Genomic DNA, 25,119 nt, shown 5'->3' on the forward strand with positions numbered 1-25,119 from the left:
TCTTGTTCTCTAAATCAGACCAAAAAAGGCAAGCTTGTTTTGGTTTCGGGCATTGGTTGAGTAGGATCAAGCATCTTATGAACCAGTTTTCCTTAACATTTGTTGCATTGACTTGAATCTCTGATGTGTATCACCATAATAATCACAAATCTTGTTATCAGCGTTTTTTTTGACAAAAGAAAATCTCAAGAAAAATTAAAAAATTTGTTCTCGAAAAAATGTCGGTTAAATTTTGAAAATGTGTAAGACAATATATAAAACATAAAAAAAAAAGATATACAAAAATATAAATATCAAATTGATAACGTGATGATATCACAATAAAAACACCATATGTTAAAAAATAGGAGATATTTTGAAAACATCAGTTTTTTCTCGAGATTATATCGTTTTTTGATAAAATCAGGAGATTTTCAAAAAATGTCCGATAGGTTTTTCCTATGCCATGCAACTTTGATAAAATAAAAAACACCATACAGTTTTAGCGAATCTCACTATTTCAGCCAAACTCACCAGCAAAATTAAGATTCGTGTATACAGTTTTAGCAAAACTCACCGTTTCAACAAAACTGGTCGCTAGCGAAACTGAGATTCATCTATATAGTTTTAGCTAAACTCATCACTAGTGAAATTGAGATTTGTCTATACAGTTTTAGCGAAACTCAATCTGAGATTCGCCTATACATCGAAATAGCGAAACTCAGTTTAGTAGCCACATAACTAACAAATATTAGCTGTGAGACTTTTTTTTTCACTACTTTTTTTCTTTTGGTCCACTCTTACCAATCACCTCCACCACTTCAGCATTATAACCACCGCTACTACCACCATCCATCATACCACCATCACCATTGCCATTACCACCACCACTAACAAGGTTGTCAAACTTCTTGAGTTAACCCAATTGACTTGGTGACTCGTTCTAAAATAGGTACCAAATGAGTCACCAATCGAGAATGACTCATTCTTTTTGCCTAAATTCATCGTTAACTCGGGCTTAACCAGCCAACTCACCCTAAATCAATCAAACTCGGCCTAAATCATTTGAGTTGAGACATTTAATTAATCTAGTTTTAAATTTTTATTTAGAAAGAAACCAATGAAATAGACTGTAAATATGCTATTTATAACCACCACTTCACCATTATAACCACTCCTACCACCACCATTGTCATTACCTCCACCACTAGCAAGGTTGTCAAACTTCTTGAGTTAACTCAATTGACTTGGTGACTCGTTCTAAAATAGGTACAAAATGAGTCACCAATCGAGAATGACTCGTTCTTTTTGCCTAAAGTCATTGTTAACTCGGGCTTAACCGGTCAACTCGACCTAAATCAATCAAACTCGGCCTAAATCGTTTGAGTTGAGACATTTAATGAATCTAGTTTTAAATTTTTATTTAGAAAGAAACCAACGAAATAGACTTAGACTGTAAATATGTTATTTAATTATTTTTTCTTATTATTAATGCTTAGATTTTTTCTATGCCCTGCAACCTTGAGAAGAGGGCTAGCATGGCTTCGTGTGACCCTGCTCCTTGCCAACATTGAGTCTTCGTTGAATGGGATATTAATTAAGATTTTAACAATCGCTGTTGGGCTTTAGACTTTGGGTTTCTGACTTCTGGCCTTCCATTGCAGCTTTCTCTCTCTTGGCAAGTCTGAACTCTAATGACCTAATATGATGATCTCTTTTATTTTTTTGTATATTTTCTTTATTTATTAGATATTTTAGAATCTAGATGCATTTTATTCGCTATTCTATTGCAATTGAGTTTCACTAAAACTTATAGGTAAAACTCAAATTTGTTAGGTTAAGTTTTATTGAAATGTTGAGTTTCACAAAAAATTATATAGGTGAATCTCAGTTTCATTGGCGACGAGTTTTGCTAAAATAGTGAGTCTCACTAAAATAGTCTAGGTTGTAAAGATTGATCTAGATCCAGTTGGTGATGCATTGGATCCACAACACATCAGCCCACACAATGATGATGCATTGGATCCACAACACATCAACTCACATGTCGAGATGTGCCTACATGCTATGAAGGAAAAATCCAATGTTATGAAGGAAAGTTTCAATATCAAGAATCGCTATCTTAATGATTACGCAAGACAAGAAAACCTTCCTAACAAAACAACTAATGAGAAGGAAGGAAAAAAATTATCCAATTAAGAAGGAAAGAAAGCTTGGCTCATCCTACCAGACTCTTAATCAAAATATTTTTAATTATTCTTGTAATCAAGACGAGTCTAACCTAAGTAGAAAACTCTTGTATCCACCAAGTTTCCAAAATTTTAACACAACTAAAATTACAAATAAGAATGGAAGATATCTCCTCTCTATCGTGTGATAGAGAGAAATAGAGATTCTATAGTGGATGCACGTTGGACCAAACCACAAAAATTGTGTTAGGGAAGATCATTAGGATCCCCTCTATTTGGGGCAATGCTTGTTACTTGTTACAAGAAAAGTTTTTATTTTTAGGCATGTAATCTTTGATGAGTTTAAATTTCTATATGCTGGAACAAAAAGAACCTATTGTGGATAGAGAAGTTTCCATCTAAATCCAAAATAAAGACCAAACCAAAATACCATTAGAAAAACTTGATAGTGTCATTTTACTTGGTCCCAGTCATGCACTTATAAAAGAAATTGTATGCCAACACCAAAACCAAGAAAATATAGATATTAGTGTAACACCACAAAATTTTAACTCAAATTAGATGATTTTTTTATGCAAGGCCTTATTAATGGCATTGCTCCAACCAAACTAAACTCAAGGAGGTCAGCTTGTATACAAACACTAGTATTTAATAACCCACTAGAACTGAGTTCGAGAAAGAAACAACCAAGGACAAGAACCCTTTTATCAAGAAAACAAAAATACAATGAAATTATTTGTTTTTGGTTTTGGTTAAAAATTTGGGGTGGGTTACAGATATTTCAACTCAACTTAGGACATGATCCAATTCTTGTATTAAACTTGGGTCTAGGTCCAACTCGTAATTCAATTCCAACTCAAGAATCTGAATTCAAACATAAAAGATATATACAGTTCATAAACCAATTTAAAAGCATTCATCAATTAGATAAATTATTTTAAAACAATTGTTTGACAAATTAACAAGTCTTTTAAATTAAGATAAATCTCAGATCTAGCATTTAGTTCTTGACACCACCCACAACATCTCGTTATCGCTCCAGCTTTCTACTCATTACCTGTATGTTTATAATATAGGGATCAAATTCATCAAGTCTCAGTAAGAACACGATAACATTGCATATATATATAGCGATAAGTATACATAAAACATATATCTTTTTAAAACATATATAATTCAACATAACAATCATAAGATATTTGACTGAACAACTATTCATGCATTATTTTATTAACCTGGTATGCCTATATTCCTTGGGGTGACATTAGGCATCATCACCTTAATCGGTGCATTACTATCCCACCATCCTCAAAATCACCACCATGGATGAATATTATTAGAGAATCACTACCCTAAATGACCATCATTAGAAAAGCATCACTCTAACGGCATAGTCAGAGAATCACCACCCTAACAACATTGTTAGAGAATCACTACTCTAGTGGTATCGTTATTCAGTTCCAACATACACATCACCATGCATCATTATTCAATTTAAAACATGATCATATGCAACATATCAAATTTGTGCACCCATAGCACCACATTGGTTTTTTCAAACTACAAACTCATTAATGAGTATCAACAAGTGCATGCATGCATTACATGTCTTATAGCACTATATAACTACATATAACATCATGTTGTATATCATAATATCATGTTGCATATCATATCATAATACTGCATATTAACACATCACGTCACCCATTAAAACATTATAATTGAAATTACAACATAACATTCACAATCAATTCACAAATATTGGCACAACCTCAATAGGTCCACATACGGTACACCTACAAGTCATTTACCTATTTGGTTCACCTTTGGAACAAAGTTATGTTAATCTGGTTCACTTCCGCAACTATGATATGCATTCCAACACAAGTTACCAATTTGAATATGTGTGAATGGAATTTTTCAGTCATTAAAAATTTTGTCACACATCACATCTGAGTTTTTTTTTATATTTGAATACTCGTTAGCTGTCTATAAAAAAAAACCTAGACCAAAACACATTCTGAATCAAGAAATAAAAATTTTGAAAGTGCCAACTATTTTTCATTTGCATAACAATCTTGTTTGGTTCAGTTTATCCAAAGAAACATCAGTCATGCATTACATAAGATGAAATAAATTTTGATATTTTTAATGAGGGTAGCTGGGTATATCTAACATAAGCCCCCCAAAAAAACCCTTCTACCAGAGAATTAAAAATCATCCAATATAGGTTATTTATGTCATTTAACAAACTATTTTCCAAAAACCCAGGTTCTAGACCGAACTTTCATGATTTTTAATTTCCAAAACGTAATGAACCAGTGCAAAAGATTTTTTTGTGTTTTTTAATATATAAATTAACAAACATAAAATTTTTAATCATAAATTCTGAATATTTTAGGAGCGATAAATTTTATAAAAATGTATAGCTTACACAAAAATTCTGTCAGGATAAAATTTTTGTCAACTTGTAGAGGCCGTATCTCTCAACCCGGACATCATTTGAGCCCAAATTTTCTTATTGCTTCTATATGTCTAAAATATTCCCCTAAAATTTCAAGATTTTATGGGTTCACTGTTTTAGAGAACAATAATTTTCTTTAAGGTTGGTCAGAATAAAAATATAGGACATGTAGTTTTCAAGAAATACATCAAAAACTATATATTTTTCATAAAGAAAACATCAAGAACATGCATCCAACGAATTTTGATTGATCAAAGAACACCATATTCATGTATATACACATCTAAGTATGTTTTAAATACAAATATCTAATTTATAACATGGATCTACATATGAAATCACATAAAATTTTATAGAAAATATATTTTTCTCAAAAACCAATTTTCAAAAACAATTTTGGGTTTAAAAGAAACCTCCATGATTGAACTCATATCAGTTCCTAGATGGATCTAAGCTGATATGAATGTTGATACACATCTGAGAATCATCAACAATATGCTCACGTATCTAGGGATGGCAGTGGGGCGGGGCGAAGGACAAGGTCTCCACCCCCGCCCCGCCTCAAGATTTTATCCTCCACCCCCGCCACCATCCCCGTCGGGGAATGGATTTTATCCTCCATCCCCGCCTTCATCCCCGTTTCATGCCCTCCATCCCCGGTTCAAACGGGGATGAGGCGGGGAAAAGTGGTCGGGGCGGGGATGAGGCGGGGATCGTGGCGGGGACGGGGCGAAGCGGGGAAAAGTGCACGTCCATCCCTGCCTCCACCCCCAGACGGGGATGGATTTTAACCTTCGTCCCCGCCTCCATCCCCGTTTCATACCCTTCATCCCCGGTCCAAACGGGGCGAGGCAGGGCACCACTTTCCCCCGGTCCACTGCCATCCCTACACGTATCTAACTCCATAAACACATACAAGGTTATGTGTACCTACCTCAAAATAAAAAAATAAACTGAAAAAAGTCTACATTGAATGACTTCCTCCTACGTAAGCATTACCTTTAATGGAACAACCACACTAGACCAGCCCTTCTTCTCATAGAGAGAGAGATGTGGGAGAGGAAGAAGGAAGAGAGAGAGAGTATAAGAGAGAGAGCCCAAAAACATTGAGAGAGAGGGTTGCTAATGAGGTGGGTCCTCCTCATGAGGACTTTTATTTATGTGTATGGCTTAGGCAAGATTCTTATCTCCAATATAAAATATTAATATCTATTAATCTTTTTTGTTAATTAAGAAAAATAATTTATACTATTTATTATAATTATGACTCATAATGAAATTAAATTAAATAGGAGGAACAAAAAGTGAGAACGTCTCATGTAAGCTTGGGGTTCTAGTGACAAGGTGACCTTTCGAGAAGCCTACAGATATGAAAACTCAACCGAATTCGATGTTTAAATAGTTGATTTAATAGCGTTCGAAATGTAGATCGTCGTGATGGTCTTTGATTTAATTGTATGCATATAGATCAGACAAAAAAAATAGTTGACACTAAAAATTATTGTTTTTTGAACTACAATTATGCATGAACTTTACCGACAATAGAATGCTCAAATCACCACTAATTCGGACGTGTAGATAATTGATCTCAATGCTCTTGACATGAGGAATGTCAAAGTTGAATTTGATTTAATTGGTGAGCCACTAATTGACCAAAATATTCATTGGAACAGTAATGACGATGTTCGGGCCATCCCACCTCAGGGTGCTAATTACAATATTCAAGATCTAGTTCTTGTTTTAGATGCTAAAATTGCAACTATCCAAATTCTAAATCCAAACAAGAATTGAACATGAATTTCATTTGTATTTCTTAGAGAAATATATCAAAAAATCTCAAGTATTACAATTGGTCTCGGTTCTCTTATATCTCCAAGAGAGTCTCATGTTATACCCATAGAAGAGCCAAACCTAGTAACCTAGTATCGAGTTCAGAATTATCCAGAATGAACCTTGTTGACATCACCAGTCAAGACCTTATCAGGACACACAATATGACTATCAAGTCCTAGGATGGGATATTGAAAACAAGGTTGTTTGTTGCTTTAAGATATCTCATTCATATTGGTCTGTTGACAGAAGTAGTGCAGAAAGAAAAAGAACCACATGGTTTTGACCAGGCCATACAGGAACCAAAATGGCAACTTGCTATAGAAGAGGAAATAGGTTCCTTACATAAAAATCAGACTTAGACTCTTGTTCCCTCTACAACTGCCAGTAATCTAGTATGTTGTAAATGGATCTACAAGATAAAATGGCATGTTGATGGGTCTATCGCTATGTACAAGGCCCAATTAGTTGACAAAGGGTATAATCGACAGGAGGGTGTAAATTATTTTGAGACATTTAGTCTTGTAATCAAACCTATATCCATTAGAATGATCCTCTAGATTGTCGTTAGTTCTGGTTGGCATATTCATTAATTAGATATTAATAATGCCTTATTGCATGGTTTTTTGAAGAAAGAAAATTACATGTTGCAACCTCTAGGTTTTGAGGATAAACGTCATTCTGACTATGTGTGTAAGCTCAATAGAGTTTTATACGGGTTGAAACAGGCCCCACGTGCATGATTTGAAAGACTAAAGGTGTACTTGAAAAAATTAAAATTCATTGAGTCTTAGGCCTACTCATCTTTGTTTATTTGATGACATTATAATAACACCACATAGCTCTAACAAAGAAGTCAAAAATATTATTAAAGCTTTTGGTTAGTAGTTTTCTATCAAAGATTTGGGTTCTTTACACTATTTTTTGTGCATCAAAGTAATACAAGATTCATTAGATTTTATTCTGACTCAAAGAAAATATATCACAGATCTCCTTTTGAAGTATGTTATGATTGATTATAAATTTGTTGTCACCCTTGTTGCTGCTAATGTTTCTCTTTCAAAAGTTTTTCTACAGTTGCTAGATAATGCAACCCAATACATAAGCATTGTGGGGGCATTGTAATATGCCATATTTACAAGACCTAACATAGCCTACTCTATTATGATCATTAGACACATGTTATACGCATCATGGGATATCTTAAATGGACCCTTAATTATGGTTTACATATTAAATGGTCTAGCTATCTTAGGCTTGCAGGGTTTTCTGATGTTGATTGAGCATGTTGTTCATATGATAAAAAATCTATAAGTGGATATCTCACTTTTCTGAGATCCAACTTGCTTTCTTGCATCTAAGCAACGTGCAGTTGCAAGGTCAAGTATAGAAGGCAAATACAAATCTATGGCAGGAGTAGTTTCATGGCTAATGTGGTTTAAGCAACTTTTTAAGAATTTGGATTTTGACTCACCACAAGTTTCAAGCTTTTGGTGCGATAATTTGGGAGCTTCGTACTTAACTGTCAATCCAGTGTTTCATGCCAAAACTAAACACATAGAGATTGATTATTATTTTGCAAGAGAGAAGGTGGTGGAAGGAGACATCAAAGGTCAATTCATACATCTTAAAGATCAAGTAGCTGACATTCTTACGAAGGCTGTACCTAGATCAAAATTTCAATATTTCAAGGACAAACTTAATCATGAAGAGATTAGCTTGAGTAAGTGTGTAAATATTGATTCGGATTTAGTTGGCGATGCAATGAATCCACAACACATCAGCCCACACATTGAGATGGGCCGGCACGCATGGTGATGATGCATTGAATCCACATTACATTTGTCCACACATTGAGATGGGCCCCCACATGCTATGAAAGAAAAATCCAATGTTATGAAGAAAAGTTTCAATATCAAGAATTACTATCTTAGTGATTGCACAAGACAAGAAAATTAAACCTTTCTCACACGACAACTAAGAAGAATAAAAGAAAGCTTGGCTCATTCTACATGACTCCTAATAAAAATATTTCTAATTATTTTTGTAATCAAGAGGAGTCTAACCTAAGTAGAAAACTCTTGTATCCAAGAAGTTTCAAAAATTTTGTCACAATTGAAATTATAAATAAAAAGGGAGGGTATCGCCACTTTGTCGTGAGATAGAAAGAGAAAGAGAAAGAGAGAGATTTTGTAGTGGACGTTGGACCGAATCACTCTAAATTGTGTGTCATTGTGTGTGTGATTTGTGTTTTTTCTGTTAGGTGTAAGAAAGAAGGGAGAGAAATTCAAAGAAGGAATGGGGTGTTTAAAGATAGAGGTCTTGATGAGGTGGAATAGTCCCATATTGCTTTTGCTTGAGTTTTCTGAGAGCTTTATAAGCAATTAGTGAACTCATACACTTGTTCCTGAGAACAAGGGAGTGGGATGACCACCACACACACGCGTGCGCGCGCGCGCCCGCCGTGCCGGGCCGGGCCGGGTTCGGGTTCGGGTAATTGGCCCTTTAGGGCCATATCCAATCAAGACAAGTATCTTTTTACCCAAAGTTTCTTTGGATTCGGTAACGGGTTATGGTGATCCGTCTCCTCAGAATCCGTAACGGGTCCTTCCACGTTTCATAACCGTTCGTGGGTTATAAAAGCGTGGTGAGGGCTGGGGTTACGAAGAGGTTGAGACAGGCGATTTCTGGCCGAAGCTCTGCGATTTCCCATCTCTCTGTTACTCTCTCTCTCTCTCTCCTTTTCCTGAGATATCCCGAAGAGGGTTGTTCTGCAACTTTGGTTCGAAGAGGCTGTTTTCGAAGGACGACCCACCGGAGTGCACCGTTCGGTTCGTCGTGGCTATTGTATCCTGGGGGAAGGACGCCGGACCCTGATTTGCACAGTATGTGGGGGCGAATCTTCTCTAAGGGGAGTACCTTCGTACGCCTTAGCCTATTACATAAACTAAACATGTTCCTGTTGTTTTCTTTATGTTCTATGCATCTGTTTAATCTTATGCTGTCGTCTGGATTTTGGTCTGATGCGGAAAATGCCATGCTTGCTCCCTGTTGCTGTTTCGGTCGTCTGTTAATCATGCTATTTATACTGCTGAATTTCTTTATTTATTTCGTGTTTTATATCATGATGACGATTGTGAAACTGTGTGATCCGAAAAATGATCCAACATTTTCAACTCAATTTTTTTCTTTTATGTTTTAGCGGAAGGGTAAAATCATAAAAAATGCCTTCATATCTAGCGAAAATCTAGTGAGTGTAGGTGTTCGAGGAATATTGTGATATCTTGATGGTATTATGTGAAATTGCATTTTTCTTAAGGGTAGTACGATCATCTTTAATTAGTAACTAAAATATCTCGTAGTTCTTTCCACAATATTTTGGCAGATCAGTAGGCCCCACATAACTCATAATAGACTCAAGCTGACCCGATCATTTCACGAGACAACTTAACTTGTGGTCCAGATGAGCAACCCAACTAAAATTTGGCTTGGAGAAGCAAAAGAGGCTAAAAGCTTTGAACACTACAACTTTCTCCATTTGCTCTATTATTATGCCTTGTAGCCCTTTGCGTGAGGCCAACAACAACACGTGTAGTACACAATTTGGGGTCATTTTAACTTTCATGATTGAACGTCTCAAAATTCCAGAGATGACTTGGTGCTTTCACATAATGGTGCAGTTTGGAAGCAAACAATTATCCAAAAAGTTGGGTAAGATGGGGAGATTGCAACGTGGATGAAAGCATCCAAAAATTAGTACTTGTATGTAGACACTTCTTTGAGGGTAAGTTTAGCAGCATCCAGGTAACTCTTATTTTAAAGGTTTAACTAGAGTCAAGTGACGTGAAAGGGAACTTAGGTAGACTTTGATCAATTTATTAAAAAAAAGTAGGCACTTCTTTTAAACATTTGAAACCTTATGCCATACCTTAAGTGCCTATGTGCGGTTTATTCTTTTTTCTTTTTCTTAAGCAAAAAACCTTACCAAGGACTACATGTTTATGTTTGTTGTTCTCCCTGGCCTCTCTATCAACCGATAAGTACACCCAGCTTTGATTTTACAACAAGGTACACTCTTTGACAGTGAATTTTGGTGAAATTTTTCTTTTAATTTTTCTCGCATTTTATCAAAAAAATCTCAGTAAAACATAAACAAATTTTAAAAAATGCAAAAACCGTAACGGAAAATGATTGAATATAAGAAATAATATCACAATAAAGTCATGACAATTTAATTTAAATGGTAATACTATGATATTTTCAAATTATTGCAAATTGTTAAAGTATTTAAAACATCTAATAAAATATCTTTTATGCAAAATATTGCCCATAATTGTTACAAAGCCGTGATGCATGAAATACTACTACCAATATGTTGATGCTGCCTTGAGTTCCAAAGAAGTTTACGTGACAAAAATATCACATTGTATACCAAACTTTAGTTAAAACTTGGTATGTATTGGATGGAGGGCATGTGTCAGACTCTTGGTTGCTTACAAACAATCCTTATTTCCATATCAGAATTTAAGAATAGGATTGTTTTCTCTTAAATGGCCGGCAGCCATAGTAGTTACAACTGAACTATGGCTTACAAGGTTTGCATTGTGTATTCAAGAGTTGGTGCCAACATTGCTTATATTATTATTTACTAGCATCAGCCTCTCTTGTTTATTCATCAATCTTGTCCCTTGTTCAAATAGCCATGACAAATGGAAGGTGCTGAATTGTACAGATAGCTTTAGAATATCTTTCAAGTACTTAGTTGAAACCTAGAGAGCATATGAGTTGTGGGGTTTGTTGGGGAGGGAGTTGTTTGTGAAGGATAGATTAGAGAAAGCTGTCTGTGGTTTGTTTACAAGGGATTGAAAGAGGACAGAGTTATGTGCGAGTTGTTAATTGGTTCAGCTTTTGTTCTATTGTTTATAGCCTTTTTGGAGGTCAATGGGTAGAAGCCTGATTCTTATAATTATTAAGAATGTATAATTGCTTTGAAACCCTTAAGTTATTCTTTGGCTACTGGCCCTAGACACTAGGTTTTGTTGGTTGTACCCTTAAACTCTAAACTACTTGAACTAATTCTCGCAAATCTCGTTCTTGAAAAAATATCAGTGGAGAAAATTCTAACAATATTTTGAAAATTCTGGTTTTTCTCAGAAAAATCTAAGCATGTTTTTTTCAAAATAGAAAAATAATAGAAGATATCATGTTGGCTAGTTGTTGAATATATCACATGATAAAATCATGGTATTTTCATAATGTAGGCAATATTTGTGACACAGTTTAAACACACACAGTCTTCGGTAATTTGGTAAGGCTAACTTGTGAACTGTACTAGATATCATGAGTTTGAAACCCATATATATATATATATATATATATATATATATATATATATATATATATATATATATATATATATATATATATATATATATATATATATATATATATATATATATGTTGTTTGCTGTAAGGCCAAAGCTCTGGTCACTCCTTGATCGGTAAGGGAGACCTAGGGTTTTAGGCCAATGAACTGGGTGAGTGAGAGGACTTTCCCTTGATTATCAAAGGCCGATATTATACCGAGAAAAACACGATATTTTCAAAATATCTTTGGTTTTGAAAATATCCCATTTTTAATGCAATATTGACATGATTAAAAAAAACATTTTGCCTGGTTTTCAATATTATTTACATGTATATAATTTTAATTTTATATTAGATATATATGTATTTATATAAACTGATACTTTTTTGAGATTCTCCCTAAAAAGACGCACCTTTTCAAAATATCACGAGATTTTCCTTGCTGACATTTTCCTGAGAACGAGATTTGTGAGCAGTGCGTGTAGCCGCCCTTGAATAACAGCGCTGTCTTATCCAAGTAAAATTTTGTTTCTTGCCTCTTCTAAGTTTGACTTCAACCATAACCATAACCATAACCACTACCACCTCCATTATTATTATTATTATTATTATTAGGAATTATGAATATTATCTTTTGGTGTTAGACCAGTTAGGATATGATTGTTTCAAACTTTATGTAGTGATACTGTTATACGGCGATGGCCTAACAACCTCTTCCAGCTCACATGCCTTTATATATATATATATATATATATATATATATATATATATATATATATATATATATATATATATATATATATATATATAGAGAGAGAGAGAGAGAGAGAGAGAGAGAGAGAGTAATGGGTCCGTGCTAAACTCATTTGGTGTTAAATCTCATGCTAAATAGGTTTTTTAAGCATTTCTCATTTTATTTTTAAATTCTGACCGTGCCGATGTGATCTATGTAATTGATTTTATAGGGATCAGCTCTTGAAGCGTTTGATTCCAACACATGGGTGAGTTTTTATAAAATTCAATAAATCAATGGTCCAAAATCTTTATAAATTTTCGAGGCTCCAAACATCATTTTTTTCATAAAAACACATGATCCAGGTCTGGATTCTTAGTGTATCAATCATGTCCAACACATTTATAGGACCCAAACCACATAAAAAGCACCGGAGAAGCTGAAAACCCCATTTAGCATGTGGTTTAGCACCAAATGGGTTTAACACACACACACACATATATATATATATATATATATATATATATATATATATATATATATATATATATATATATATATATGTGTGTGTGAGAGAGAGAGAGAGAGAACTGAACATATTAGGCCTTATTTCTAGTTATGCTCAGTTCTGCCTCATAGGTTTTAAGTATTTTAGGATAGATCTGAACCATTTATTTGTGTTCAGTATACTTGATTTAGTGGGATTCCACTCTTGAATCATGTTTTTTTGATGAAAAAATATAGTTTCATCAGCCGAGAAAAACTGGTACCTTCATAGCCAATGATTTTGGATCACCGAAAAAACCTGTATACAGCTCAGATTCTGGCGATTCAAAAGCTGGTTCCCACTAAACAAAACCTATAGATCGCATCTACGGTGTTAGACGTGAGAAAAAATACTTAGAACTATTACTTTTTAATGGATCTAACAAGACCTAACGAAAAAGGGAACCTATATATATGCATTGACGTTGATCTAGAGTCACGCGAGAGCCATCCACAGCTTCTTGGCTGCTAGCCTGCAGCTTTTTTTTACAGTGTGACTGTATAGCAGCATATGATTTCTTGTTTTACAACCAACGAGGGCTCTGCTTGTCTGGTAGGAGCAGCTAGTGCGCATCACCTTGTGTTGGGAAGTTCAAAACCCAATGGTATAATTTGTATAACTGGTAAGGCTAGGCCTAACCCCAGCTTGCTTTTAAAAAAAAATGACTTTGTTTTATTATATACTTTGCAGGCAAAAGAGGGAGTATCAGCATGCATATGCATATCCAATGAGCACCGATGTCGGAAAATGTTGTGCCGGACCCGTGAAAGTGAAACCTGCCTTCTCATCTGTCACAAAGATGCGGGTATGACCCGATGCGTAACATAAAGACGTAATTTTTTGTGAAAAGAAATGGCCAATCAAGGAGAGAGAGAGAGAGAGAGAGATTTTTGCTTAATTTTTTTACAACCAAGAAAGAGAAATATTGATTTTAAATGAAACAGTGTAAAACTTGTGGGTGCCAATTCAAGGTTGCTTACTTGCTTTTGGTGGCTCAACAAGCCAACCAACATTATCTTTACCACTCTTTTGGACATGGAAAACTAGAGACTGAACAAAGATGCAGAGCAGATAGTTGTTACTCCGTAAATTATACACACACACAAATGGATGCATGCATAAACTCTCTAGAGAGAGAGAGAGAGAGAGAGACAGAGAGAGAGAGAGAGAGAGGGAGAAGGAGTCTATAAATATGCATCTAAATTCAACTGCGTACAGGAAATTTAACATCATGATTTTTAAATGGTAAGCCTAACATTTCCAAGTCCATGAAGGTTGACATCAGGACTGGTTTTCTATTGTGAGAGCCTAACACATCCAAAGAGCCTCAACCTTGATGGCTTTGAAATTGCTCTCTGAAACAATTACAATGGAAATAAAATTTTTATAACAGTGAGTCATGCAGCTAAAGAATTAGAGATTTGACACAATTCAATGTCTGACTCTAAAACTCACACACGTGACTGCAGCGAAACTCAGTGCCAGAGCTTCATGCAGAACCCGTTGGGGACAGCTGCTCTCTTACCCAAAATTCCTTCGGAGAACGTATCAACTAATTGCCCTGCTAAACCTGCTGGATCATCGATAAGAGTATCAACAAAAACGCTAACTATCCTTTTCTCTTGTGGGGTTGCTCTTAAACTGAACCAAGTAAGAAACTTCACTCTAAAGTTTTTTTCAACATGGCCTTCACATTCTAACAGTCTGATTACCTTCACACAATACTCATAATCCCCTTCCAAGGAGCCAGACGAATCTTTAGTTGGCTCGGGGTGCATAAAGCTTGGATGGATCCTAATTCTCCTCTCTTCGACTCTTCTTGGCCATCGTTTCTTTGAAGAACTCCCACACTGTGGATCCCTTGGAGCAATGTCCTTGGCTCGACTGACTGGCCTGCTCTCAAACTCACTCTCTAGCTTCATTCTCTTCTTCCTTCCTGGCGTGTCTTTGGCAGGTTCCAGTTTACAAGGAGTACAAGGCAGAACAGATGAGGACACAACAAATGCTTGATCATGTTGCCTGTTTTGCACATTCGGTTCCTTATCATAACAAATTTCTTTGTAAAATGTTGTTTCAGAATGGCCATTTTGTGCAAGAGATTTGTTATCTTGGTGGTTGCTGACGGAACCTGAAAAACCATTCCAGAAATCTCCCTGTAAAGCTGAACCATGCAGATATCCATCTTGAGTACAAAGAGAATCACTGCGTATTATATCTTGCTCAACAGCTTGAGTAATCTTAGCAAACATAGTTTGGCCATTGCTTGTTCCATTGGTATTGTAGTCAGATAGCCTATCTGGATCCTGAATTTCAGATTTCTGATGCAAAATTTTCCATCCGTCAGATGTAGTATCAGATTTTTCCCACTCCCCAGAAGCATTTCTTGCAGATGGGATCTTCTTGGCATCACAATCTGCATGGTTAGTTGTGTATCTAATTTCCCAACTTCCTAATTCCTTTGTTTCGATGAAAGGAACAATTTTGAAACCATATTCTGTTGCTGGAATAAGATTCGAAAGATAGAATTCTCCCTTGGATTTCAGTAGAACACATGTCGGTTCTGCAGGATATTCACCCATATCAAATATTCGATGCCAAATGGTGCAGCATGTGACTTCTTCTGAATTCAGAAGTACCATAATGGATGTGGGTGAAACTTCTTCAATCTGGATAATTCTGAGAGGCATGGAATCAGTGACTGCACAGTCGAATGCACTAATGTCAACTTTCATGAAGTCCATTTACAAATTTGGAGGCTAAAAACGACAACCTCCAAAGCTAAGCTAGAATATATACTTACATTGGATATTGCCATTCGAATCAGAATATATGCCCAGTGCCCTTGAATGCATGGAGTCTACTGCTTCTATTGCAGAAACACACAGCTTTTGAACTTCAGAACCACAACTGAGCCTATTCACAATTCCACGTGCCATTCTTACCTGCAACCCATCAAGGGGTCCAGTCTCTTCTTCAAGCTTCTTTGCTGCAAGGTCCACGATGTCATGGAGCTTCTGGTATTGTTTACTGCCATGTAGCAGCTTATGACTAAGAGAAAGTCGATGACACAAGGTATCCACCCTTCTAGCATCTTTTGCAACCATCAATTGCTTTCTCCAGGACCTTCACAGAGTGGCAATTCTATGTGTAATCAACCACAACCTCAGAAAAATGGTTAATAGACACATGCTAAGATGGTGCAATCAGCATCACGCGTACTGGCATATTCAATATTGACTTTAATAAAAATTTGCATTTTCCTGGACGCTGGTTTCGTCAAATAAATACAAATTGTCCCACATGATAAGAAAAGAAAAGATACAAAGAAAAAGAAGGTTTCCTAATATCTCCAGAAGGTTATCGCATCACCTAACAGGAAGAATGTCCAGTTTGCATAGTTAAAATATCACTAATAATCTGAGGCACAGAAATTACCATTCCTTGACCAGGTGTACAGAAAAAGTATCCACAATGTGTGCACACATACACGAGAATACATATTTTTCTATGGTTAAGAATCAGAGATTGCAGATACTTATTTTACATGAACAATAAAAACTTTAGTTAAGAATCTGAATATTTATTCAGTATATGTAAACAGCACCTATCAAGTAGGAAAACAAAAAGAAAAAAGAAAAGAAAGAAACTTCCAGCAGATAGAAACAAGCACAAGGGATTATTGCAGGGCCTTGGTGCAAGAACACAATTAAAAAGAACTGCGGAAAGCTACAAGCCATGCCTTTGGTTAGTAAGAGGAGACAGCATATGCATAGAAAGGCATATTGTCTATCCACCAAAGAATAAATACCAACAACAATATTCCCAATCTCAGTGTGCATGTTTCTTGAAATTGACTATACACCTATCAAAAGCTCTAATTTCCATGTGAATGACACATTTGTTTTACACCATCTCCTACTCCTTCCTTCAGAATAATTAAAGCTCAATCACCTTTCCTATATTTCAAATGTTCCAAGCATTTCGAGATTGTTCACCACTGAGCCATGAAGCTAGCTTGCAATAACAAGCCACCAATCTATTAAAATCTCAAACAATGGAATCTTGAATCCTGATAACACCAAGCTCTCCATGTCATGATGTATGTGCTTGAGACAACTGTTAGATTTTATTATTGTATCATGCAGAAAACCACTAAAGTTTTCATTAATTGTTATAATTGTATAAAAAGGCATGCTACCTGGCATAGCAATATATGTCTTATAGCATGTAAACATGAAACTCGTTTGGCCTTCTTGTTTTCTCCCTCACTACTGTTTACATAATCCAAAAGAGAAGGTTACAAGAATACAGGGCAGTTATCACTTAATATGATTCACCAAATATAGGAAATCACTTCCAAGAGTTTCATAACTTAAGATAGTGCCATATTCCAGGCCTTGAGACAGCAGAGAAGGAGCTGATGAATAAATAAGATAAGATATCATGCTTTTCATGTACGAGACTAGGTAACCCACAATTTATTGACTCATGTATAGAGTTGTTAGGATAATAAACCTGGGCAAGACACAGCATGAGAATAATCAATAGGCACTATAAATGGAACACATAATGGGAGTGCTATGATCAAAATCACAAACAAATGAATTTACAATACTAGTGGCGGACATTGCAGTCCATACAAGATGAACACTACAAAACAAATTATTTTCATCATTTACGGTACGGGTAACCACAATGCAACTGTGCCTCTCTAGTCTTGCATCTTCAAATACTTTGTAATTATAGAGAGGAAGCTAACCACCTTCACACCTCAAAATTGGAAATATTTTTAATAGACAATCCATGAGAGGAATGAAGAGAGATAAATCACGTGATTCCTCATAGTCTCATAGGCCTAGCAATGGCAATTACTGGAAAGCAAAGGATCAGCTTATTGTGTTCTCATGAACGTAAAATTTAATGCCAAACTTTTAGAACGTAAAAACAATAACTTTATGGATCTATATTAAGGAAAAAATGGATTACACCAACAACCACTGTCTTCTAGATGATTTACCATGTATGCCTTAAGGTAGTGCATTCATGTGAGATATGCATGAACACATGTCAAATTGTCAATGTATTTACACATGCAAGTAGGAGCATCTCCTCCTCGTCCTCCTCCGTATCATCATGATAATATACATCAGGAGGAAAACAACAACAATCATTCCCAGTCTGCATGCCTCACCCTTGCCAGCATTAACATCCATTTTCTACTTTTAGTTTTCTTTATTTAACATTTCACCATCATCATAAAGTAAAAATCTGTCACAGGGATTCAGCCAACCAGATGCCGCACCCGCGTCAATGCGACCCGATGCGGGTGTGGCACCCAGTGCGGTCAACACACTCAGGGTCATATATGTCCAACTTTTGAACTTTAAAAAAAACGCCCGATGAAATATATATAGATTTTTTTTTATTTTTGCCCTCTCGCACCCCTGCAACCACACCCGCACCCATGTGACAGGTTAAAATGGTAACTCAAGCGTGAATGTCATGATAGCTTTAAACCTATGTAACACGGACTCTTATAACAGGGCACCACACTAGCATCGCACCCGGTGCGGGTGCAATACTTGGACACAACTTCCGTTGTGTCAGGTGAAGTCAACAACATTGAGGTTCATTTCTGTCGAAAAGTAGATTCAGTTAACCCTAACCAATTCCAGTTTTATCTATATTATATATACATGAATACATAAATGCACACACATACACGTGTGTGTGTGTGTGTGTGTATATATATATATATATATATATATATATATATATATATATATATATATATATATATATATATATCTGCACCTCCGCACCAGTGTGGTAAAAATTATATATATACCCTCCCCGCACCCCTACACCCAAGTTTTTTTAAATTGCCGCATCGCAGCATCAGCACCTATGTGACAAAGCTTCAAACTCTTTATTTTATCATGGTCTTTTATTAATAAAAATTCAATAATTTTATAAAAGTGAAGAAAATGAAAAAAAAATCTTGAAAAAGTATAAAACCAAGAACTCTAGACCAAGGTTACCAGAAGCACCATAGGGCATGAGGAAGTGCGCTTCCCTGAAGAGTGAAATGTGGCGCTTTCAAAACATGATGGGCAGCGCCAAAAAATTTTGAGAAATGCACTTCTCCTTTTTTTCATTTTTTTGTGTTTTTACTTTTTTTCTTTCTTTTTTCTCTTTTTTCTCTTTTTTCGCTTCCCCTCGCTTCCTAGGCCACTTCCAAGACGATTCCTAGTTCGCTTCTAAGTCGTCTTGTGCTTCCTACTTGCTAAAATTTTGAAAATGCCACGCTTTCCACAACTCTGTTCTAGACCAAGTATATGTTAACCATGACTCTGGTACTGCATTTATTTCTGAGCCAGTCATGACATTATACCAAACCTGAAGCATCATAGAGTTAAAACCAAAAGTATGAGCATGATGTGTACCATCACTGCTTACGACTTTTTTCTTTTTCTATTTAGTTTTTAATTACTTAAGCAAGTCACAAAAAGATATTTTCAAGGGAGAAAACTGCCGGTTGAGGTCAATGAGAGAGAGAGAGAGAGCAGTTGTAACTTCAAAATGACGATAAATTTCAAACTTGTTCAATGTTACTATCACAACTATAAAAAAAACGTGAATATTGGCCACTATAGCCCTTTCCTTTGAAAAATACATAATACATATATACAAGTAATAGGCAGATGTATGCTATGTAGTCAAAAGTGCTATGTAGTGCCCAGCCAGTGGACCCCTAAAAAGACTAGTCGGAGACTAGGCGGATTAGTTGGTACCTTAATTAAAAAGTATAAAAAATGCAAATGAACTGCTAAAATTAGTAACAAACATATATGCAACATAAAATCAATCAATAATAAGCAATAGACCAAAAAAACATGTCAAAAATTACAAAACCGGTCCAAATATTAAAAACAATTGAATAAGCAAAGCAAATAACTATCAACAAATGCCAAATAATTTAAAAATAATCTAAATTCTTAAAATAAAGTGCTAAAACTAACACTGAACATGTATCCAACATAAAATTAATCAACAATAAATGCATGAAGCATAAGATATTGCTATCGTCAAGCATAGTAAACATGTTATATTACAAAACCTGCCCAAATATTACTAAGACTAACAGTAAAGATGTATCTAACATAAAATTAATCAACAAATGCATAAAGTACAAAATACCACTATCGTGAAGTATAGTGGCATAGTAAACCTGTTATATTACAAGACCTGACCAAAAATTAAGACACATCTACATACATAAACAAACACACATAACAATTCAATGTCACATCTACATAAACAAACACACATAACAAATTAGTTTAAAAAAAAAAGCAAAAAATGAAGATAACATGTTGCAGGGTACAGATTTTCCTGCCTAGGCAAAGTGCCGACTAGGCGCCTAGGCGGGAAAATTGGTACCCCTGAAGGGGGAAAACAAGGAATCCATCTGATTCCTAGTTTTTCCTTTTTCCTAGCCCGACTAGGCACATAGTTGGCACCTTTGACTACATAGGATGTACGTACATACACTTGGAATCATAATTCTCGTTTGCTTTGTCTTGTACTCATTTTATCTTGGGCGCATGGATAACAAAGGAGATGCCTAATAATCTATGTCTACACAACACGACACTGGACATGACATTGGACACGCCACGGCACTAATTAGACATGGTCAAACTTGTGTCAGATAAGTCAACACAGTGTTCTTAACTTGACATTGAGTACATTATATTTCATTTTTGAACTTGGATTTATTATTTAATGTTTTTAATCATAATGATTTAGAATTGATGTTCAAGAAATTGCACCTAAGATGATGATATGCATGCTTTATTGATTTATATTAAGAATTTTGAATGTACATAAGCATGTATGTAATACATACATACATATATACATACATACATATGGGTGTGTGTCTGGCCATGACCCGTCCTGATTTTATAAAACTTGCTTGCTTGCTTTGTGCCCTGTACCCATATCCAAATCCATGTGGCATAGCCAATAAGTTGAAAATATGAATTTGTGAATAATTTTGGTGTAACATCCTCCTGATCAAGCAACAAATCAGCAACCTACATGTAAATCCATCTGTTCATATTACCCATAGATAACTGAAATTTGCCCTGCTAGTATGAATGACGGCTTACCTTCCAATTCATGAGGCATAATCTCTAATTGCTTGAAAAGTAATTTGAATATACTAATGCTGTATGAGATGGGTTGCTATTAGTTAGTACTGAAATGCGCTACTTAATATGAGGATCCCCAAACAACGTAAATTACGTAGATGCTGATCCAAAATAGAAACCCAAACTTTAGCAATAAAATAGATGTATGTGCAATCAACAGCATAAAGAAGAGTCTGAATTCTGCCTACTATAAACCAGGGATTAATCAAAAGGATCATAGTAAGCTCATACAGTTGGACACAGAAAAAGGAATATTACCATTTGGACAGGTAGTAGAGTAGGATTTTAAATTTAAGAATATCATGCACATTAAACAGATAAAGAATGGGCTTAAGATGTACCCTATTAGATCATTGACTTTTCCGCAACTAATGCAAAAGAAGGCCCCATCCAATTTTCCAAAGTTCCCATTCTTTGGGATGCCAGATCTTTCGTGCTTAACAACACATTCAAGATGGCATGACATGCCACAAGAGTCACCCAGATCAGGAGGTTCGGAGATACAAACCAACCAAAGGCTAGGATCCTTATTGTCATCATATTTGTGACAGATAGAGCATGAACACCTCTTGCAAAATGTATCTTCTGAACTTAAGGTAGCCCTACAAGCTACATTCTGGCAATATAAGGAACTGCTAGTGTCAATTGCTAATCGGGAAGGATTGCCAGTCTTCCTCTGCCTTCTCGGAGTACTTTGAGTACTTGGCAGTATTGGAGGTGCCCCAGATTGTGCACTCTCATCATTATGTCCAGTTCTTTTTTCAGATACTACCCTAAGCAGGCGTTCTATCATTCTAGATTTTGGTAGGCCCGTATATTTCCTTTCTTTCCCCATGGCAGCACAAATCACCTCCAGGAGCTCCCGGCGGCTCCATGACTGTAGAAGCTCTGGAGCACCTTCTGGCCATTTTGAGAGTTCATACACTAGCTCTTGTTTTTCTTCCATGGTCAGCTTGCTACATTTTGAAGGATCAAGAACAAAACCTACAGGCATAAGCCCAGCATTAGTTTAAAGAATCCCCACATTTGCAATCTAACGATAATCAAGAACTCAAGATATAGACTGAAGCAAAAAATATTTTTTTCTCTGACAATCTGTAGAATTTTTAGTACCATCTTCCAGAACAGCATCAATTAAAAACTGGAAGACAGGAAATAAAGATTTGGTAGCTAATGAGACATTAAAAAATTAATGAAATTGTGCAGTATAAAATAATTTGTTCAATAAACCAGATAGAGGATAAGTCTGCGTAATAGAAAAGGTACTTCAAGGATCCACAAATTCCAGAATTTAACTATGTGAAACCATTGATTTCTCTTTCACTTAGACAAGCTCTATTGGGCCTCATGACCACTGGTTCTGCATATCTGATTCAGAGAATGCTTCAAAGGGGAAAATATCCAATATTAAAACTAAACACGAATGAAACTATCACATTGACTTCACTTGAAGCTGAGAGTCTTAAACAGACACTAGATCACTCGGGCAAACCAAACGGATGAATCCATTCGGTAGGACAGGTAGGAATTTGAAGCATGTACATTCTGTTGAGTGCTCTGCGTTTCAGATGGCATAACTAAGCAAAAGAACAAATCCGGATTTCTTGTTCATTTTCTTGAGTCCAAATTGGGCAAGTTGGTTGCTTGTTCGAATCACACTATTCATTTCAAGGCATCTTGCAATAAGTTGCTTGAAGCCTTTATTGTACTGAAAGATATCACACTAAAAAGGCTTATTTTTTTTCCAAATACAATGCTATTAATTGTAGTGGTGCAGCAACCACAATGTATTATAAGACACCATGTCAATGGAGAAGCAAATTTTGTCAAGATAATCCTCCAAATTGTGGATGCAGCTGAATCACTCTGATATATCTCAACATAAAATCGATTCCCACAGAAAGCATCACAAAAAAAAGGACATTCATGAACCATTTTAACAGAAAAAGGGAGGTACAATAAATACCCAAAACATAAGAAATCAGGTACCAACTCTAATATGATCTGTATATGATCTAATAAGAACAAAAAATGAACACTTGTACGCGAAAAAGGAGAAAGGTAAAAGGTTGACCTCCAGACAGCAACCAATAAACAGTTACATCATGCATGAAGAAGTGTCTGATTAACTGCACCATTCATGCGATGGAGCATTCATGCAGGAGCTAAAACTATATAACCCTTTAAAAACAGAGATTTTTCTCTTCAAAAACAACAGATAATGGTCAACAAAACACATTGTAATCCAACATAAACACCCATATCGTGGAACCAACATAACAAAAGAAGACCACAGCCAAAAAAGAAGAACAGAAAAGAAAAAGCAAAGAATAAAGGAAACCCATAACCATCAAAAGAGCAAAAAAAACATCCAGCATTGCCAATGTCATGCAACCTTGTCCACACGCACGCAAATACCACATACACCATCATTTTCTAAACAAAAAAAAAAACACGACCAACTCATGCATTCACCCAAGAAAAAACAATGGAAACAAGCACGGCATCACCCATCAAGCATTGGCATTGAAAAAAAAACAAAAAAAGAAAGAAACCAACAAAAAAAGCCAAAAGGTCAACAACAAAAGGAAATGAGAACTACCATTAAAAGAAGAATCCATGGTGGTATAGCTTCTCTCTTTTGCTCCTTGTTACAAAACAAAGCAATCCATGAGAGAGAGAGAGAGGCGAAGGGTCAAGCGCTTTATGAAGAAACAAACACACAGAAGGGGCACAAAAGATTACCATATTTATACGTTGCCAGTACCAAGGAAAAGCCAGGGAAGCGTGAGAAAGGAATAAATAAAATAAATAACTGAAAATTGGGAAGAAACCAAAAAAAAAACAAAAAACAAAAAAAAAAGAGGAAAAGAAGTGGGGGTTTTGGGAGTCCAACCAAACGAGGGAATCCTTGATCCGACGGTACACCCGGTTGTATCTGGATTTTAGAACCAAAATTTGTGAAAAAAGGAGGATAATTGTGGGGCCCATCGAAAAAAAATAAAAAAAAAATTAATTTCATGAGGGTCGACTTCTTTGCTCTTAATTCAAAAATTTACCCTTAATTTTTTTTTATTTCTTGATATGAGCGATAGGTTTCCTGAAAACTGCCAAGTAGATACCTAGGGTTAACCTCTAACATCTTGGTAAACGTGATTTTTTTGAGTTTTTTTATATTGTCGTTTGGAGTTGAAAAGTATTTATATACCCTCGTACACTGGAGAAGGATAGGCATTTTTCACATTTAAGGGTATTATAATCATTTGACTCCAATCAAACTGGAATTCAACTTGAATTGATGGTCAATAGAAAGATCAGGTTTTGGCAGTTTTCAGGAAACAAAGGCCTATATCAGAAAATTTAAAACCATGAATCCCTTTCTAAGGATTAGGGCAAAAGGTTGGTCCTTACATGGAACTTTCCCCCCAAAAAAACAAAACCGCCACCATGAAAATTCGAATTGACCAATAACTCATTGGTTTTTTGTCTTTTTGCTTAATGTCTATAAAAATCCCGTTTTTGATTTCAACAATGACTAAGACACCATCCAAACAGGCTTAGACTATTAAAAAAATGGGACAAAATTAATGGCTATAAATTTCATTTTACGTTATTATTTCCAAGAAAGTAGTCCAATGTGACAAATCTCCTTACTGGGATTTTATCGGCAAAAAAAATCTCTCAATAAGTTAAATTTTTAGGAAAAATTCCTTTTAATCTAAAAAAAAAAAAACTTCAAAAGGTCACACCATGGATATCAGTTACTGAGGGTGGCCAAGGTCTAGTGT

At 35.6% G+C, this 25,119-nt stretch overlaps 1 protein-coding gene across 1 annotated transcript; it reads right to left on the reverse strand.

Annotated features, from left to right (window-relative positions):
- Window positions 1-14,341: 14,341 nt before the first annotated feature.
- Window positions 14,342-24,206, reverse strand: LOC149837292 (VIN3-like protein 2). The gene is made up of 5 exons (XM_090007320.1): window positions 24,077-24,206; window positions 23,934-23,978; window positions 21,673-22,315; window positions 15,913-16,235; window positions 14,342-15,810 (listed from the first exon to the last, which is right to left on the reverse strand). The coding sequence occupies exons 2-5, from the start codon at window positions 23,950-23,952 to the stop codon at window positions 14,588-14,590; spliced, it is 2,208 nt and encodes a 735-aa protein (XP_089863446.1). The 5' UTR covers window positions 23,953-23,978; window positions 24,077-24,206; the 3' UTR covers window positions 14,342-14,587.
- Window positions 24,207-25,119: the final 913 nt, after the last annotated feature.

This window comes from Nuphar pumila, chromosome 5, assembly GCF_984573655.1.
Source record: "Nuphar pumila chromosome 5, dmNupPumi1.hap1.1, whole genome shotgun sequence".
In the NCBI taxonomy this organism is placed as follows: Eukaryota; Viridiplantae; Streptophyta; class Magnoliopsida; order Nymphaeales; family Nymphaeaceae; genus Nuphar; species Nuphar pumila.

What these genes read in the sequence shown, in the direction of transcription:
- LOC149837292 (XM_090007320.1), bottom strand. An exon ending in AAAGTCAATGATCTAATAGG is followed by an intron (nt 16,236 to 21,672) that starts GTACATCTTAAG and finishes CACTCTGTGAAG; the next exon opens with GTCCTGGAGAAAGCAATTGA. An exon ending in TTCGAATGGCAATATCCAAT is followed by an intron (nt 15,811 to 15,912) that starts GTAAGTATATAT and finishes TCGACTGTGCAG; the next exon opens with TCACTGATTCCATGCCTCTC.